The following is a 19,039-nucleotide window of genomic DNA, read 5'->3' as shown; positions in this document are numbered from 1 at the left end:
TTATTTCTGGAATTTTCCATTTAACATTTTGAACTGTAGTTGACCACAGGAAACTGCAATCAAGGAAAGTGAAACTGCAGATAAAGGGAGACTACTGAAACTAAGACCAAAGCAGAAATAAATGAAATAGAGACTAAAAAGACAATAGAAAAGATCAATAAGACTAAGCACTGGTTTCTGGAAAACACAAACTAGACAAACCATAAATTAGACTTCCAAAAAAAGGGGGGACAGAAAGTTATAAATGAAAGAGGAGACGTTACAACTGATACCACAGAAATACAAAAGATCATAGACACCACTGTGAACAGTTACATGCCAACCAATTACACAACCTAGAAGAAATGGATAAATTCCTAGAAACAACCAACCTACCAAGATGAATCATGAAGAAATAGAAAATCTGAACAAATTACTAGTAAGAAGATTGAAGCAGTAATCAAAAACTTCCTAACAAAGACAAATCCAAGACCAGATGGCTTCACTGGTGAATTCTACCAAACATTCAAAGAGTTGATACCAATCCTTCTCAAACTCTTCCAAAAATTGAAGAGGAGGGAATGCTTCCGAACTCATTTTATGAGGCCAGCATTATTACTCCAATACCAAAATCAGACAAAGACACCACAAGGAAATAAAACTACAGGCCAATATCCCTGACAAACAAAGGCAAAAATCCTCAACAAAACACTAGCAACCCAAATTCAACAATACATTACAAAGATCAGACACCATGATCAAGTGAGATTCCAAGCTGCTAGGGTAATTCAACATCTACAAATCAGTCAACGTGATATGCCACGTCAACAAAATAAAAGATAAAACTCATGATTATCTCAATAGATGCAGAAAAAGGATCTGACAAAATTCAACATCAATTTATGATTAAAAAATATCTCAACAAGTGGGTAAAGAGGGAATGGCCCTGAATGTAATAAAGGCCATATATAACAAGCCCACAGCTAATATCATACTTAACGGTGAAGAGCCAAAAGCTTTTCTACAAATATCAGGAGTAAGATAAAGATGCCTGCCCTCATCACTTTTATCCAACATATTATTAGAAGTCTTAGCCAGAGCAATAAGGTAAGAAAAAGAAATAAAAGGCATCCAAATCAGAAAAGAAGAAGTAAAACTGTCACTAGTTGCAGATGACAGATTTTATATAGAAATTTTGATGATGGATTTTATATAGAAAACCCTAAAGACTCCACCAAAACCTGTTAGAACTAATAAACAAGTTCAATAAAGTTGCAGGATACAAAATCATATACAGAAATCTGTAGCGTTTCTCTACACTAACAATAAACTATCAGAAAGAGAAATTAAGAAAACAATCCCATTTAGAATCGCATCAAAAAGGATAAAATACCTAGGAAAAAATTTAACCAAGGAGTAAAAGACCTGTACACTGAAAACTAAAAGACACTGATGAAAGAAAGCGAAGATGACACACATAAATGGAAAGATAGTCCACGCTCAGGGACTGGAAGAATTGTTAAAATGTCCATACTACCCAAAGCAATCTAGAGATTCAATACAATCCCTATCAAAATCCAATGGCATGTTTTACAGAAATAAGACAATCCTAAAATTTGTATGGAACCACAAAAGACCCTCAATAGCCAAAGTAATCTTGAAAAAGAAGAACAAACCTGGAGGCATCATGCTTCCTGATTTCAAACTGCATTATAAAGCTATAGTAATCAAAACAATACGGTATTGGCATAAAACAAGACACACAGATTAGAGTGCCCAGATATAAACCCATGCATATATGGCCAATTAATTTATGACAAAAGAGTCAAGAATATACAATGGGAAAAAGTCTTCAAGAAATGGTTTTGGGAAAACTGGAGAGCCAGATGCAAAAGACGAAAGTGGACCATTATCTTACACCATACACAAAAATCAACTCAAACTGGATTAAAGACTTGAATGTAAGCCCTAAAACCATAAAACTCCTGGAAGAAAACATAAGCAGTAAGCACCGTGATATCAGTCTTGGTGATGATTTTTTGGATTTAATACCAAAAGCAAAGGCAACCAAAGCAAAAATAAATAAATGGGATTACATCAAATGAGAAAGCTTCTGCACAGCAAAGGAAACCATCAACAAAATGAAAAGGCAACCTACGGAATGGGAGAAAATATTTGCAAGTCATATATCTGATAAGGGATTAATATATATAAATATAAAATATATAAAGAACTCAATAGCAGAAAAACAAACAATTTGGTTTAAAAACTAGGCAGAGGATCTGAATACACATTTTTCCAAAGAAGATATACATTTTTAGGTACATGAAAAGGTGCTAATTATCAGGGAAATGCAAATCAAAACCACAGAGAGCTATCATCTCACACCCATCAGAACGGCTATAATCACCAAAACAAAAAATAACGAGTGTTGGCGAGGACAGGGAGAAAAGGGAACCCTTGTGCACTGTTGGTGGGAATGTAAACTGGTGCAGCCACTACGGAAAACAGTATGAAGGTTCCTCAAAAAATTAAAAATAGAACTGCCATGTGATCCAGCCACCTCACCTCTGGGTATTTATCCAAAGGAAACGAACACACTAGCTTGAAAATATATCTGTACCCTCCTGTTCACTGCAGCGTTATTTACAACAGTCAGGATATGGAAGCAAACTAAGTGTCCACTGATGGATGGACGGATAAAGAAAATGTGGTAAATATATACAATGGAATGTTATTCGGCCATAAAAAAGAAGGAAATTCTGCCACTTGGGACAAGCTGGATGGACCCTGAGGGCATTATGCTGAGTGAAATCAGTCCGACAGAGAAAGACAAATACCGTATGATCTCACTCATGTGTGTAATCTAAAAAAAAAAAATTAAAAAACTGAGCTCATAGATACAGTGAACAGACTGATGGTTGCCAGAGGCGGGGGTTGGGGGAGGGTGGTGAAACGGGTGAAGAGGGTCAAAACAAACTTCCAGTTACAGAATGAGTCATGAGGCTGTAATGCACAGCACGGGGACTACAGTTAATACTACTCTATTGTCTATTTGAAAGTTGATAGAGTACATCTCAAAGTTATCATTGTAGGAAAAAAAATTGTTAACTGTGTGGTGATGGAATGTTAACTACACTTATTGTGGCCATTCTGCAATATATACAAACAGTGAGTCACGTCGTACATCTGAAACTAATAGAATGTTATATGTCAACCATACCTCAGTAAGAAAGGAAGATTCCACCCCAGAGAAGGGCTGCCTGCTCAGCTCTCAGCCGCAGCCTCCCCCACAGACCTCTGCTCCCCATGAAGCCTCCTCGTTGTTCTCCTCAGCTGCCTTCTCCATTTGCGTCTCTTTGTTGGTCTGCTGACCTTACTGTCTGTTGGACCACAGCCACTAACACCGTCAAAGCCTTAAAGACTCTTTCTTATTACCTGATCAGTTAGCTTAATTTTGAAAAGCTACTTCTTTTATAACCCAATTCATTTTTCAAAGATAAGGGGAGAGAAACAATAACGACCTCCCTCTGGGATCTGGAAATCTCACTTCCAACTTCCTGCCCTGGTTCTTCCTGCTACGCAGAATCCATGCTTCATGTCTTACTATAAAGCAAAGCAACAGCCTGACTTCTCCTCCCTTTCTGTACTGTCTTCATCCTTAGAAGCCAGGTGGGAGATTTATGAGATGCTCTCATTCACAGGACTGCCCAATGGTACTTCACCATTCACAGCACAAACCAACCGAGATGTATGAGGTCAGCAAAAAGCTTCACCAAGCAGCGCAGGAACTATTCGTAAGAAGAGGAAATGAACATGGATGTCATGATAGCCCATATGACACCGGGGAAGGATAATTCTTCTGAGGCCCTCTGTCAAAGATATCGCACTTTTAGTGCAAACACTGTTGGGTTAAATGGGAAATGATGATAGTTGACGTAAGATTTCTGAAACAAAGCTCAGTGTGCTGGGAGAAATAAGTCTGTATCAAAGAAACATCAAAAAAGGGAAAATAGGGCTGGCCCGGTGGTGCAGTGGTCAAGTTCGTGTACTGCACGTCAGCGGCACAAGGTTCGCAGGTTCGGATCCCAGGAGTGGACCTACACACTGCTCATCAAGTCACGCTGTGGTGGCGTCCCACACACAAAATAGAAGAAGATTGGCACAGATGTTAGCTCAGGGACCATCTTCCTCAAGCAAAAAGAGGAAGGTGGGCAACAGATGTTAGCTCAGGGCCAATCTTCCTCACCAAAAAAAGGGAGAGAGAGAAAGAGAGAGAATAAAACCACAAAAGAAGGAAAGAGTATAAAGCAAGCAAATACTTTTATTATTTGTAGGATACAGATATCCACTCGTTCATAGAGTAACTACTGAGGTCACTGGGCTGTGTGCTATGGGGTTATCCAGATGAATGAAACTTGAACTGTGCCATCCTTGACCTCACATCCTAGAAGGGGGAAGTTAGAAAAGCACAAAACAGAATTCTAGAAGGAGAGGATGACCCCCCAAAAGAGAAGTAAACATGAAGGGCTGGGGCTTTTGCAGAGAAGGCAGAACGGGAGAGGAGGGTTTGAGATGGCGTCTGAGGAGAGATTTGGAGGCGAGGCCAGACACGCACACGAGGAGACTGGGAACGACCTTCTAGAAGAAAGGAAGCGCCTGAGCACAGGCAGGAAAGCAGGGGCCCCCCCGGCCACAGGGCTGGTCCCTGGCAGAGAGGAGCAGCAGGAGGCTGCAAAGGCATGTGGCCCCAGGCACGGAGGGTCTGAAGGCCAGGCTAAGGGTTACGCACGGGGAAGGATCTCTGTGGTCCTGGACTTTGGAAAGATGACGAGCAGCTCCATGAGAAATGTGGCAGTGGGGCGACAGGGACTAGCAGGTCTCGCCAGGACGCCACTGAACTGTCCACGCTGTTCCATACAGGCAAGCGGGCAAACGCATACAGATTACCCGCGACTGAAAGCTTTACCTGGAATCTACCGGCGAGAAGGAACAAAGTGGAATACTCTGAAAATCTGCAAAAACGCTTTTGACAGGCATTTATGCTTCGGAGAGACTGGAGGAAGGAAAGACTCGGAGAGAAGCTGTAATGTTCTGACTTGCACGTCTGATATTCAGGTGGAAGTCAGGTCAACCAAAGAGCCAAGCCACAGAACACCTGGAGAGCTCTCAACTGATAAACGTAATCACGACGGCACCCTACAGTGGGTCACGACTCCAGCCCTGCGCAGAGGCAGAGGAGGAATTCTGACCTCCACGGACTCGAGGAGAAGGAGCAGCTCAGATAAGTGACGTGACTTGGCTAAAATCACAAGGCTATTCAATGTTAGAGCTGTGAATCCAAACCAGTTTTTCTCAGTTCAGTGTTCTTTCCATTATTCTAACCTGCCTTATTTTTAAAAATCCAATCTTTGTTACACATTTACTATGAAATCCATCTGTAACTATGCAGTTGCTATTTTTGGATTTAAAAAAAGAAATCAGAGGCCGACCCCGTGGCCAAGTGGTTAAGTTCATGCACTCCACTTCAGTGGCCCAGGTTCACCAGTTCGGATCCCAGGCGTGGGCCCAGCACCACTTAAGCCATGCTGTGGCGCCATCCCACACAGAAGAACCAGAAGGGCTCACAACCAGGATATGCAACTGTGCACTGGGGCTTTGGGGAGAAAAAAAAAGAGGAAGATTGGCAACAGATGTTAGCTCAGGGCCAATCTTCACCAAAAAAAACAAAGAAAGAAAAGAAAGAAAGAAAAGAGAAAGAAAGGAAGAAAGGAAGGAAGGAAGGAAAGAGAGAGAGAGAGAGAGAGAGAGAGAAAGAGAGAAAGAGAGAAAGAAAGAAAGAAAGAAAGAAAGAAAGAAAGAAAGAAAGAAAGAAAGAAAAGAAAGAAAGAAAGAAAGAAAGAAAGAAAGAAAGAAAGAAAGAAAGAAAGAAAGAAAGAAAGAAAAGAAATCATATTTTCTTCCTTCAATCAAAGCAAATCTTTTTATTTTCAGGTAAACGTAAACTTTCTCTTATTTCCATGTAAATATAGAAAAAGAATGTCACAATTTCATTTTTTGACTGCCAAAATTTAATACTTTACCATGTCTCTTAAGCTTAATTTTTAAGCTCATGCCAATGATTGAAGTGAAGGCTAGGAAAAGCTCTCATAAGAATTCGAGAAAATGGAATCCTGAGTATCCTTAGGGAGACTCCTTTGGGATATGTCACTGTTGACATGAATTTGATGACAGTCACCTGCTACCAGTCCAAATGACAGATATTTATCAGCAACCCTCTTCTGCAAGGAATGCAGCCAGTTAGCAGGTCCCCCCAGATACACAATCAAACTGGTTTCCTGAAAATTCGGCTTCTTTTGAGGACCCCTCTGTCTCGCCTTTACCTTTGGCCCCGCTTTACGTTTTCTACGTCTTGTCTCTGTTCTGGAGTTAGACCGGACGGAGAACCTAAAACGAGCAGGCACTAGCTCTTCTAACATCGGAAGCAAACCCCTCGCCTGCCTTTCCTAGAGTTTCAAGTCCAGCGTTTAGACCTCAGACCTAGAGAAACACGAATTAATTCAATTATCTTTTCTGCATCAAACAATTCATTTCTGAAATTTTACTGAAAGAATTTTTTTCCCCAGTTATTAAAAAATGTTTTCAAACCAACATGCTTCACTGTGTGACATTAATGATGTCATAATCCAGTGTCTCTTCCGCACATACAAATGCACGGATGTTTTCAATTTTCATATTAACTTTTGCCTCTCAGCTACTTGCCTTTCTTCATATCAGTAATGCTGTCCTAACTTTGAATTTAAAGACGGATTCTCCAAATGATGACGGACCACATTTAAAAAAAGCAAAATCAGATCACCTCACTAGCTTCCGCATAGCAAGTTATACAAATTATAGATCTAAGTGTTTAGTAAGCACTTTAAAGAAAATCAAAACACAATATTAAAATCCTCTGAAAAATTAGACTGTCAGAACAGCAATTCAAAACTATCCTCAGATTTATTTATACTGTATACTCTTCTTCTGTTGATCTTTGTGAACATTAACAAGACTGATTTGGTTTATAAACAAAGATTTAAAAATTGTTTTTCTGCTTTTTCTCCCCAAATCCCCCCAGTACATAGCTGTACATTCTAGTTGCGGGTCCCTCCAGTCATGGCATGTGGGACACTGCCTCAGCGTGGCCTGATGAGCAGTGACATGTCCACACCCAGAATCCGAACTGGCAAAACCCTGGGCCGCCGAAGCTGAGCACATGAACTTAACCACTCAGCCAGGGGGCCGGCCCCTATAAACAAAGATTTTAAAGGAATGAAGGCAACTTTAAATAACTCTCAAAAGCTGGCTTTCCTTAATTCCAGTTCTCAGCAAAAAACATTTTTTAAAAGTACCTTCCAAGTTATTGCTCAGGGTTAACATAAAATCTGTGGTTCTACAATTATTGTTTAAATTAAGTTTAGGTTTTAAAATATATTTGATAAAGTTAGCGTGTGTCACAAGACTCTGATGATCGCAGTCCACACACGTCTTTCTGGCAAGCCTCTGCAGCCCGTGCCCACGAGGTGGCAGCATTGGGCTCCAATGAGAGGACGGAGCGGCGCCCAGGCCTCGTGGTTCATCTTTCGACTGTTTCCTCTCGGCTCTTCACACCATCCCCTCGCACGCTCTGTGGCTGACCCCTGGAACAGGCAGTCGGCTCCCCGGCAGGAGAGACCCCTGTAACCAAGGGCAACACGAGAGCGGCGCGCAGTGGGCGGCTCTGTGCAAACGTCCAGCAGGCGTCAGAGGAACCCAAACCAGCACTGACACAGGCACAGGAAACCGCTGAAATGACTCGACGTTATTCTTTACCTTATTCACAGTAATGACTACATCAGACTGAAATGCTGCATAAGAGAAATTCTGACCTGTTTTACCTACTTCACTAAAAGGGAGGCATGTCTGATTTTGCACAGATGATAATTAGATCTTAGATTTAGGTGTTTAATAAATATTTAACAAATTGGCTCAAAGCCTTCTCCCTTAAGGTAGGTTTCTCCCACCGCCTGACACAGATGTTCCTATTTCTCTCCCCCTCAGGGCCTGCACTTCAAACTCCGCTTGGACATTCAAACTAACACGACGACCCAGCTGACTCCACTGCTGTGACCGCTGCGAGGGGGTGCACCGCAAGTCTTAAAATACCTACATCTCTTTCTGCTTTAAGATTGCTCAATGACAGTTGAAGTGTTTAGGAAATGCAGCTTTTGAGAAAATTAATAACTGCAGCTCGATGGCAATTCTCAATAATTATTGTAATAAGTAGAGAAATGGGAGAGGCAGCCCATTTTAAACTGGCTTCTAACTAAACTAGATCTGGAATAACTGATTTAACTTGTTCGCTTATCATTCAATGCTTTTAGGATCTCTAAAACACGGAATGAAAAAGCTGCCCTCCATTTAGTGCAGTTAAGGCTTGTTTTTTAAAATAGAGTCCAAGGGCCGGCCTGGTGGTGCAGTGGTTAGGTTCCCACGTTCCACTTCGGCGGCCCTGGGTTCGCCGGTTTGGATCCCAGGTGCGGACATAGCATCGCTTGGCAAGCCACGCTGTGGTAGGTGTCCCACATATAAAATACAGGAAGACGGGCATGGATGTTAGATCAGGGCCAGTCTTCCTCAGCAAAAAGAGGAGGATTGGTGGCAGATGTTAGCACAGGGCTAATCTTCCTCAAAAAAAATAAATAAAAAATAAAATAAAATGGAGTCCAATATTTGTTGATATTCATAAGGCTGTGCAACCAGCACAATCTAATTCCAGAGCATTTTCATCACTCGAAAAAGAGAGGTTGCACCTGTTAATAGTCACTCCACAGCTCTCACTTCCTCTGGCCCCTAGTAACCATGATTTATTTGCTTACTCATGGATTTGCCTATTCTTGACATTTCATATAAATGGAATCATATAATATTTGACCTTTTGTATCTGGCTTATTTCACTTAGCATAACGTTTTTAAGACTCATCCATGTTGTGACAAAGATCAGTACTCCAATCCTTTTATAGCTGAAAATTATTCCATTGCGTGGAAATAGTACATCTTGTTTATTCATTCATTAACTGATGGACATTTGAGTGGTTTCCTTTTTCGGCTATTCTGAACAATACTGCGATGAAAACTCACATACAAGGTTGTGTGTGGACATACATTTCAGTTCCCTTGGGTATAAACCTAGGTTGCACGGTAACTGTGTTTAACATTTTGAGGAACTGCCAAACTGTTTTCCAAGGCAGCTGTGCCATTTTATGTTCCCCCCAGCAATGGATGAGGGTCCCAATTTCTCTACATCCTTGCCAACACTTGTTGTGGTTTATCTTTCTTCATTCTTTATTCTTTTTATTCTTCAGACTGGATAATCTCCATCGACCCATCTTCCAAACATTTGATTCTTTCTTCTGCCCGTTCAAGTCTACGGCTGTGCTCCAGAAAATTTTTCATTTCAGTTATTGTACTTTTCAAATCTAGAATTTCTATTTGTTTTTTATAATTTCTGTCTCCATAGTGATATCTTCTATTTGGTGAGACATTGTTCCCCCACTTTCTTTTAGTTCCTTAGATGTGGTTTCCTTTCATTCCTCGAACATATTTAAAATAAGCGACTTAAGGCTTTGTCTAGTAGGTCCAATGTCTGGGCTTCCTTATAGACAGCTTCTATTTATTGCTTTTTCCCGTTTATGGGCCATACTTACTTATTTCTTTGCATGTCTCATGACTTTTTGTTGAAAACTGGCCATTTAAAATAATATAAGGTGGCAACTCTGGAAATCAGATTGTACTGCCTCTTCAAAATTTGTTGTTATTGCTGTTTCGTTGTTGTTTGTTTAGTGACTTTTCGGAACTAATTATGTAAAGTCTGTAATCTTTGTTGTGTGTGGTCACTGACGACTACTCCATTGGCTTAGTGGTCAGCTAATGACTGGACAGATTCCCTTGAACACCTTGAACCAATAAGTCTCCTCGACTTGGCTGAGGGGCTCTGTGTGTGTTGGGCCATGCCTTCAACACTCAGCCAGACAGCTGACAACTTTGCGTTAAGCTCTGCTTCTATGAGTAGAGCTTGGGGCCTCTCAGGTCTCCCAAGCATGCACAGAGTCCTATATACATGGGCACAGCCATGTAAGATTCCCAGGAATATGTCCGAGATTTTCAAAGCCCCTGTGAGCATCTACTTCCCCTGACTTTCCTTTAATGCTTTTTGGTTAGCTGATTCTTTGCCCCAAATGTTATCTGCAACCTCAGGCAGCCACAAAGTTAAGCAATTTCCTCTAAGTGTTTTCAACAAACTCCCCTGAGGGGAAAAAGCTTTCCACACTGGACAAGCTCTGAGTCAGGTCAAATAAAAACAGCCTTGCAAGTGGGGTCTTTCAGAGAACCAGCAGATAGGCCAAACGATGACAGTTCTCTGAGAATGAGGCTTTGTGGGGGCTCCAACCCCTTCTTGCCCCCTCTGGGGGCTGCCAGCTTCCTGGCTTTCACTGTGAGTATGGGCTGTTGGAAAGAGACAGGAGAATGTTTAAAAGACCATAAAGCTAGCTGTTCTTACCAATATTCAGCTGTTTTCCTTGAATAAATGCTCCCCAGGTTGTTGCAAGCCTTTAGTTAATATCCAGAGTTCCGTCAAAGTTGATTCTGATAATCTATCCCTGTTTTATCGATGCTTTTATAGAGGAGAGAACGGAGGTTCTTAGTGTGCCATTATGATGTCATCTGTGGCTTGGATTTTCCATTTAGACTTACGATATATTGCAAATTAATTTTAGAGTATGAGGCAAGACTCAGGGCTTATGTTTTCCAGTATGCATAATCAATTGTTCTGACAACACTTCTATTTTTTACCTATTGAATTATTTTAGCATCTTTGTCAAAACTCAATTTACCATTTAAGTATGAGCCTATTTTTGGACTCTATTCTATTCTACTGATTATTTGCCTATCATTATGCCAACACCACACTGTCTTGACTACTATGACTTTATAATAAATCTTGAAGTCACATAGAGGACGTCCTCCAACTTCATTCTTTTACAAGATTGTTTTGGGTAGTGTGGTTCCTTTGTATTTCAATATAAATTTGAAAAATCAGCTTGTTGATTTCTATTTAAGAAAAAAGCTGCCAAGAAATTGGTTGGGATTGCACTGAATCTATAGATCAATTTGTGGAGAACTGATATACCAATAATAAGTCTTCCAATCCATGTACATGGTATAGCTCTTCATTCATTGTGAGTGCCACTGAGTGGATTCCAACTCCTAGCAAGCCTGTGTACAGCAGAGCGGAGCCCTGCCTTGTCTTTTACACCATCTCTTACCTTCCAGCACTGTATCAGACAAGGCTCCATTGCTATTCATAGGGTTTTCATGGCAAATTTTTTCAGAAGTGGGTGGCCAGATCCTTCTTTCTCATCTGTCTTAGTCTGGAAGCTCTGCAGAAACCTGTCCACCATGGGTGATTCTGCTGATATTTGAAATACTAGTGGCAGCGCTTTCAGCATCACAGCAACATGCAGTCTCCACAGTATGACAACTGACAGATGGGTGGTGTGGTCCCCTGGATGGAAACAAACCCAGGCCATGGCAGTGAGAGCGCCAAACCTTAACCACTAGGCAACCAGGGCTGTCTGTCTTCATTCACTGGCATCTAATTTCTCTCTGCAGTTTTTGTAGTTTTCATTGTAGAGTTCTTACAAATCTTTTGTTAATTTGTTACTATGTATTTCATGTTTGATGCTACTGGAAATGGAAATTTTTAAAAACTTTATTTTCTAATTGTTTGTTGCTAGTATATAGAAATACAATTCATTTTTGCGTCTTGCCCTTCTTTCTTGCGACTTTGCAAAGCCTTAGTGGCTGCTTTTTAGACTCGTAAGGATTTCTCACGTAAACAATCACATCATTTGCAAAGACAGACATTTTTACTTTTCCTTTCCTAGTTCATACCTTTTTTAAAAACCTTTTTGCACTAACACTTCCAGTCAAATGTTGAACAGAAGTGGTAAAAGTGTACGTTCTTGCCTTGTTCTGACAATCTCTTTGTTTTAATTGGAGCATGTAGTCCATTTTCATTTAACTATTATCATAATTCAATTGTGATCTAACCCAACTATTTGTTTCCTATTCATCTTAATTGTTTTATTTTTCCTTTCCTGACATTTTTTGGTTTAATCAAATGTTCTCAGAATTCCACTGTAATTAAACTATTGATATCTTAGCTATACTTCTGTGCATTTTTAAATGGTTGCTCTATGGATTACAATATGCACTCCATAACTTAGCACGGTCTCTTTAGAGTTCATATTGTTCTCCATGTAAAATGTAATAACCCTATAAACATAATTTCATTCACTCCATACTGTCCTTCATACTCTTGATGTCAAAGATGTTATATTTACATACATTATAAACCCCACAATGCAATGTTATAATTTTGATTCTAAATAAATTAAGAGAAGAGAAAATACAGTCTTTTTGATTTACCCACATATTTACCAGTTGTTTTAACACAGTTGTTCTGAATGAGGGGCAGTCTAACGGGCATAAGACAAGGAAGCTGCTAACTATCCTACAATGTACAGGGAGTTATCCACAGAGAGTTATCCAGCCCAGAAGGTCAACAGCACCAAAGCCAAGAAACTCTGTCTTAAGATAAGGTGCCTGAGTTATTTTTATCTGGTTGCTTTCAAGATAATCTCTTTAAAACTTTGGTTTTCAGCATATTAACTAATCTGCCTAGATAAAATTTTGTTTTTATTTATCCTGCTCTGCAGGGACTCTGAGCCTGTTAGATCTGTACATTTTTAAACCAAATTTGGGGAAATTTTTACCACTATTTTTTCAAATATTTTATGCCCCACTTATCTTTCTCCTCTCCTCCCGGGACTCCAATTACACTTATTTTAAACTGCTTGATATTGTCCCTCAGGTCCCTGAGGATCTGTTCATTGGTTTTCAACCTCTCTGTTCTTCAGGGTGAATTGTTTCTTTTGACTTGTCTTTATGCTAACTGAACCTTTTCTCTGCTTTTTCCAATCTTCTGCTAAGCCCATCCAGTGTATTTTTTTCCCTCATACTGTACTTTTCAGTTCTAGAGTTTTTATACATCTTTTTAAATTTTTTCCTGAAATTCCCTATCTGTTCATTTTGACCTTATTTTCCATTAAGTTCTTGAACATATTTATAATAGCTGTTTTAAATATCTTTGTCCACTAAGACCAATATCTGGGTCATCTTCGGGTGAGTTTCTATTAATTGCTTTTCCTCTTAATCGTGAGTCACATTTTTGTTTTTCCAACTGTCAAGTTATTTTTGTTTACTGGACCTTGTGGATGATACATTGTAAAGACTATGGATTGTATAATCTCTCTCTGGAGACTGTTATTTTTGTTGTAAGGAGCGAACTTCTCTGAACTCAGATTTCAAGCTGTCCGGTACGTGCTGAGGAAGAGCTGAAGGTCTCCACGGGCCTCAGCCTTCCAGCCGTTGTTTCCCACCAGCTGTGCTGGGGTCTCCCTCACACACAGCTCAGGAGTCAGTCGAGTGTATTTGGGCTGAGTTCACACAGAGATTTTGAGGCTCCTTCTCTGCAGCCCCCTCTTCCTGGGATTCCCCCTACTTTTCCATCCTGCTGACAGTCCTGAACTCTGTCCTGATTCCATCAGCCAGCAAGACTGCACCTTCTGCACAGACCAGGGGGGTGGCGGGAGGCAAAAGGCCACAGACACGCAAGTCTCATCCACGGCAGTTCCCCTCTCTCATTGACTGACTCTCCTTCAGTTCCTGCCTGCTTCTGCTCAATCTCCAGGCCTCCACATAGTTGTTTTTGTTTCCTATGCAACACAATTGCAATAACAATTATCTGCAGGAAGGATAATCTGACACAAGCCACTTCACCAATATTGGAATGCCAATTAGGATTTTTAAGTGTGATAGTTTTCTTGGAAACAAGGATTATCATATCCACCTGTATCATGACATATCCGTCTCTCCCCATCCTTATGCAAAGCAGCAACACAAAACAACCAACCACACAGTTTCGATGAGACACTACTTCCATGCCTGAGGGAACTTCTCCTGGCCCAATGAAAATAATGTGGACTTTGGAATCGAAGGAGAAATCGTTTAACTGCATGAACCTGGAAAGATTATTTACCCCTTTATGCTTTTCCACTCGTTTATCTAAATCTCACAAGATTGTCAGAAAGATTAAATGCTTACACTGCAAAGTGCATAGCAAGTGTTAAAACAAAAAACGGTTTCTTTCCCTGAGGCCTCTTCCTCATTCTAGCAGTGGAGACAGTAGAAGAACTCCTATAATACGACCACCTTTTACCAGGAGCTTTATTCCTTTAGCAGCACTGAATTAAGCGGCCTTTATAGGGATGAAAGGACACAGGAGAGAACAAATCTCACTTGATGAACAAGCATGAGGAAACAGCAGGGACTGCCCGAGCAGACTCCCAGTCCAGGGAGGGGCACGGGCCCTCTGGGGGGGGTGCTGCGGAGGCAGCAGGAAGGCTGGCCGTGCAAGTCACGCTTATCACAGACTTTCTCCATGTGTGGGTGGGAAAGTGTCTTTCTGTGGAGACGATAAGTACACAACAAACCACAGCAATCTAACAAGCAAAACTGCCAATGGGAAAAGCACGGCAAATTTCAAAAGTGAAATAAAAGAAAGGAAAAGGTGAGTATAAAAATTAACTCTTAAAACTTAAATCATACACATAACTACATTTTTAAAAATTTATTGTGCATCCTCCTGTTCATAAATTTTGTTCCTTGTAAAGAGACAAAAAAATTAGACTTGTACAGGACTATATAAATTTTTAAGATTAAAAACAGATTATGAAACATTCACCATGTGTTTACATATTGTTTTACATGATTTTTAATATTGGCATTGTATTTCCTGGGATAAAATGATAGAATTTGTTTACTTAGTCTTATAAATTGTTGGAAATTTAGGTCGTTTCTAATTTTTCACAACTATAAATATTCATACATAATTTAACACATCCCTGATAATTTCCTTAGCTTTTGTCACCTGTAAATATAAGCAGCATACGATTAAGGTCCTTATCTAAGTCATTACTTAAAATGTCAACTAACAAGGGAACAAAGATGGAGTCTTATGAAAAATATAAGAGAATGCCTTGCAGACCATATCAATTCATTACTGTTCCTTAAATATGGGTATGTTGCCGCCTAATTACATCAACTTCCAGCCTATTTCTCTCCACCTTTTCCACACGTGTATAAGAGACTTTATTACATATTTTGCTAATATCCAGCTGCGCCATTTCTACGGAATCTATTTGACTTGGGTTTCTAGGACCCTCTCATAAAAGCATCAGGCATCAACTGTTCTAAGTGAATTCGCACAGGCTTTCTTTTCTAAGTTTATTAGAGACAGGTGAGGCAAACACAGCTGCTCCAGGGAAATCAAGGTGGAGGCATTTCTCCTACCAACTGGACAGAGCTGAGAAGCAGCTGACTGCTCTGAGAAATAAGAGAGAATCAAATTGTTAATTATGAGACTCTTAGGAGCACATAACCACACACTGCTAACATGATATTGACTCTCAGCTTACGCCACTAAGCAAAATTGACGTATTTAAGTAATGACACAGTACATCTTTTGAATATAATGCTTTTTATGATATTGATTGACTGACTGATTTGAAAGTGAGCATCATAGTGCCTGTAATCATCACCAAGCTCCTACATTCATAAGCAGTGGTAAAGAACAGAGGCATTCCCTCGGCTTTCTTAGTCATAAGGTCAACACTGGTGTAAACCAGAGGTCAGCAGAGTTTTTCTGTAAAGAGCTAAATAGCAAATATTTAATCTTGCGGGCTGTACAGTCTCTGTTGTAACTACTCAGCTCTGCCAGTGTTGCACAACCGCACCACAGACAATACGTAAACGAATGGACGTGGCCGTATTCCAATAAAACTTTATTTACAAAACATGTGGTGGGCTGGATTTGGTCTGTAGTTTGCTGACCACTAGAATAAACAGTGAGAGGTAAACATCGAGTGCAAAAATGATACTTAATCTCTCGAACACGTCCTTAAATTCCAAACAGTGAGCAAGAAACATTGTGTAGATCAGTGCAACTTCACTCTCCTATCATATCACAGGAACCGGTTTCACACTCAGTGACCTCAATGTATAGTTGAACCAACTACATATATAGTTGAACTATCTATTTCTATATGTCATCAAAACCTGGGAATCGTTTACCTGTGCACAGTCAGCAAAAGGCTGAGAATAAGCACTACACTTTTCCAGCGTGTGCTGGGGTTCGCTTCCCTGAGGGACCGCATCCAGGATGCTGCTGGCAATTCCACTCTTCTGTAGACTGGCTTTACTGGCAGGGGCTAAAGGCAAAATCAATACATATATTTTAGTTCGGTTGTTTTATTATAAATTATGAACAGCATACAAAACTTGTTAATTTCAGCATATTCTCAAACAGAACATAAAATTTAGTTTACCAATAAACATCTATATTTATTATCCCAGGGGAACAATACATAGTACATGATATTATCTTGTTCATTTGAAACAACTGAAAATGGAAGCTTGCCCCATGGGTAAATAATTTTTATCGAAGCATTTTAAATATATATGTCTAAACTCTAAAACAAGGCATACAAAATGTAAATTAACCATTCTTGTTAATGCAATAGTTGCAAATATCAATTTTTAGACCAGATAAAAATACAGTAGGTGGGGTCAGTGGCCAAGTGGGTGAGTTCACGCACTCCACTTCAGCAGCCCAGGGTTTCGCTGGTTCAGATCCTGGGCACGGACATGGCACTGCTCATCAAGCCATGCTGAGGCAGCATCCTGCATAGCAGAACCAGAAGGACCTACAGCTAGGATATACAACTATGTACTGGGGGGCTTTGGGAAGAAGAAGAAGAAGAAAAACAAAAGATTGGCAACAGATGTTAGCTCAGGTGCCGATCTTTAAAAAATAAAAATACAGTAGGTATAATAAAAGCACATTAAATTTTTTCTGGCTTTTAAAAAAAATTACACATTAATGTTTAGCTCAAGAACATACTTCATAAAATACAGAGAATGTATATTAAAAACAAGATTCATTTTTCATCTTTTTTCATTCAATCATATTCTTTTTCCCAGAGGTAAGAGTTTAGAATTTATTTTCTCAGATTTACTTTACATGTTTACACATTCAAATATGTACATCTAAGAAACTACAGCTTTAAATAAATATAAATGGACCCATTTTATGCATACATTTGCTTTTTCCAATTAACAATTTGCTTTCAAGATCATTTCATATTAGTACCTGTAGCTCTCCCTTAATTACAAAAAACGTTGCATAGGATTCCATTTATGCTGAACTATTTATTTTTTAACCATTCTCCTGCTGATGAACATTACGGCACTTTCCAGTTTCCACTGTTGATGACCAACGTTGCAGTGGATATCCTAGTGCCTACAGCACCCACATTTGTGACTTTTCTCTTAAAACTATTTGAATTAATAGTTAATTTACACTAATTGAAAGCCTGAGGTGGTCTTCCAAAACAGCAAATGAGAATTCTACTTCTGCCAATTATGAGTAGCTCATATATTTGAGGGTATTTTACAATTCCTCTGGATATATTAGGTTACTTAGAGGTTTAAAACCTCTATTTTAGAAATTTGACTCTCTATGTATTGCTTTAAAGAATTACAGTGTGTCAAACAATTCCTCTACTCAATTATTTTCAACCATGAATCAAGAACACTTCAATAAATTGATTATATTCTTAATAAAATATTATAAACGATGTTTTCCTTAAATAAAACAGAATGCCTGGTAAGTGTCTTAATTTCAGTTATTCTTTCAATTTGAGGACTGGGGTCACAATTTAGGCTTTAATTGGTCAATCGGCATTATTTGCTTCTACTAAGCTAAAAATTAAATTAAAACATTACAGAAGTGTTCAATAAAACTCTAAAATACTAATACTGAGCTCTCACTTACATGATAAGCACACACTGGGCAACACACTTGCCAAGTTCAAGTATGGATTTTTGCTGAGCCGAATTTCTTTGGGTGGTTCTCCCAAGAGTGAAGTCTGATTCTTAGAGGCAGCCTATTTATCAAAAACAAAAGAGTGGGTACTTAATAAGAGGTACAAGAAAATAAAAATGCAGAAAGAGTAAAGAAATACTTCTTGTTCTTCAATAAAGCTCGTCTAGTGTGATAAAAGTTTCTGCAACCTAATGTTTGAAGATATAAAGTTATGAAAGATTTCTGGATATTGATTAAAATTATCACAATTCACCTGCAATTATTTTCCAATTAGTTTTTTTTTTTAACTATTCTGGAACCATAGAACTTTAGAACTGAAAGAGAATTAAAGGCGATTTTGTACAACCTTCTCATATGAACCAGGAGAGAATTCATCTTCGCAAGAAAAAACAAATCCCATACCTTATTTTCATAAATACTGTTATCAACATTCTCTTATTAAGATTTTTATTTAATGTTGTCTGGCCACAGCCAAATGACAAAGGCAAAAGTTAGTTATCTCTGGTACTAAAAATAATACCAAACAAATAAGTGGATTTAATAAAATTCAACTCCACATTTAGATGATAATCCTAGAAATTCATATTTCTTGAAAATATATGATATCAGTATATTTTTATGTAACTAGGTGCAAGGATTCTAGTATTTCTTTAACAGAAAAACAGGAGACAAAAATCACGGGCTTATTGTTCAGCGTATTTCATATTCTTCTGACAGAATTTTTTTACTTTCACTCCCTGATAGTAAAAATTTTAAAATAAGACACAATTCAGGTTACTATAGTTAAAGCTAGTAGCTAAGTTTTCATGTTAAATTAATTTTTATTTTGTACCCTGAACAGAACGAAGGAAGTATAGTCTCAAACGCTGATGTCCATATTTGAGAGCCAGAGCTCCTTACATTTGTTCCTTATCTGGCCACTGTGATTGTATTTGGACAGAAGATCTGTCTTACACATCTTCATAAGCCCCA

The 19,039-nt window shown here is 39.2% G+C and overlaps 1 protein-coding gene across 8 annotated transcripts in view; it reads right to left on the bottom strand.

Moving 5' to 3' along the window:
* RAVER2 (ribonucleoprotein, PTB binding 2) overlaps nt 1-19,039 on the bottom strand; it is a 94,736-nt gene that overhangs the window by 7,861 nt on the left and 67,836 nt on the right. For 4 of the 8 annotated variants that reach the window (XM_070486483.1, XM_070486482.1, XM_070486481.1 and 1 more), the window contains exons 10-11: nt 18,017-18,128; nt 16,255-16,391 (exon numbers count right to left, since the gene is read on the bottom strand). In XM_070486483.1, coding sequence (XP_070342584.1) covers nt 16,255-16,391; nt 18,017-18,128 — 249 coding nt within the window. Of the gene's footprint in view, nt 1-6,390; nt 6,520-14,737; nt 15,508-16,254; nt 16,392-18,016; nt 18,129-19,039 lie in introns of those variants that run through there. The other 4 variants (XM_070486487.1, XM_070486486.1, XM_070486484.1 and 1 more) reach the window with 2 other exon arrangements.

Source organism: Equus asinus, chromosome 16 (assembly GCF_041296235.1).
Source record: "Equus asinus isolate D_3611 breed Donkey chromosome 16, EquAss-T2T_v2, whole genome shotgun sequence".
NCBI lineage: Eukaryota > Metazoa > Chordata > Mammalia > Perissodactyla > Equidae > Equus > Equus asinus.
The sequence above is the reverse complement of the archived record's forward strand: the minus strand, read 5'-3'. Positions and strand labels throughout refer to the sequence as shown.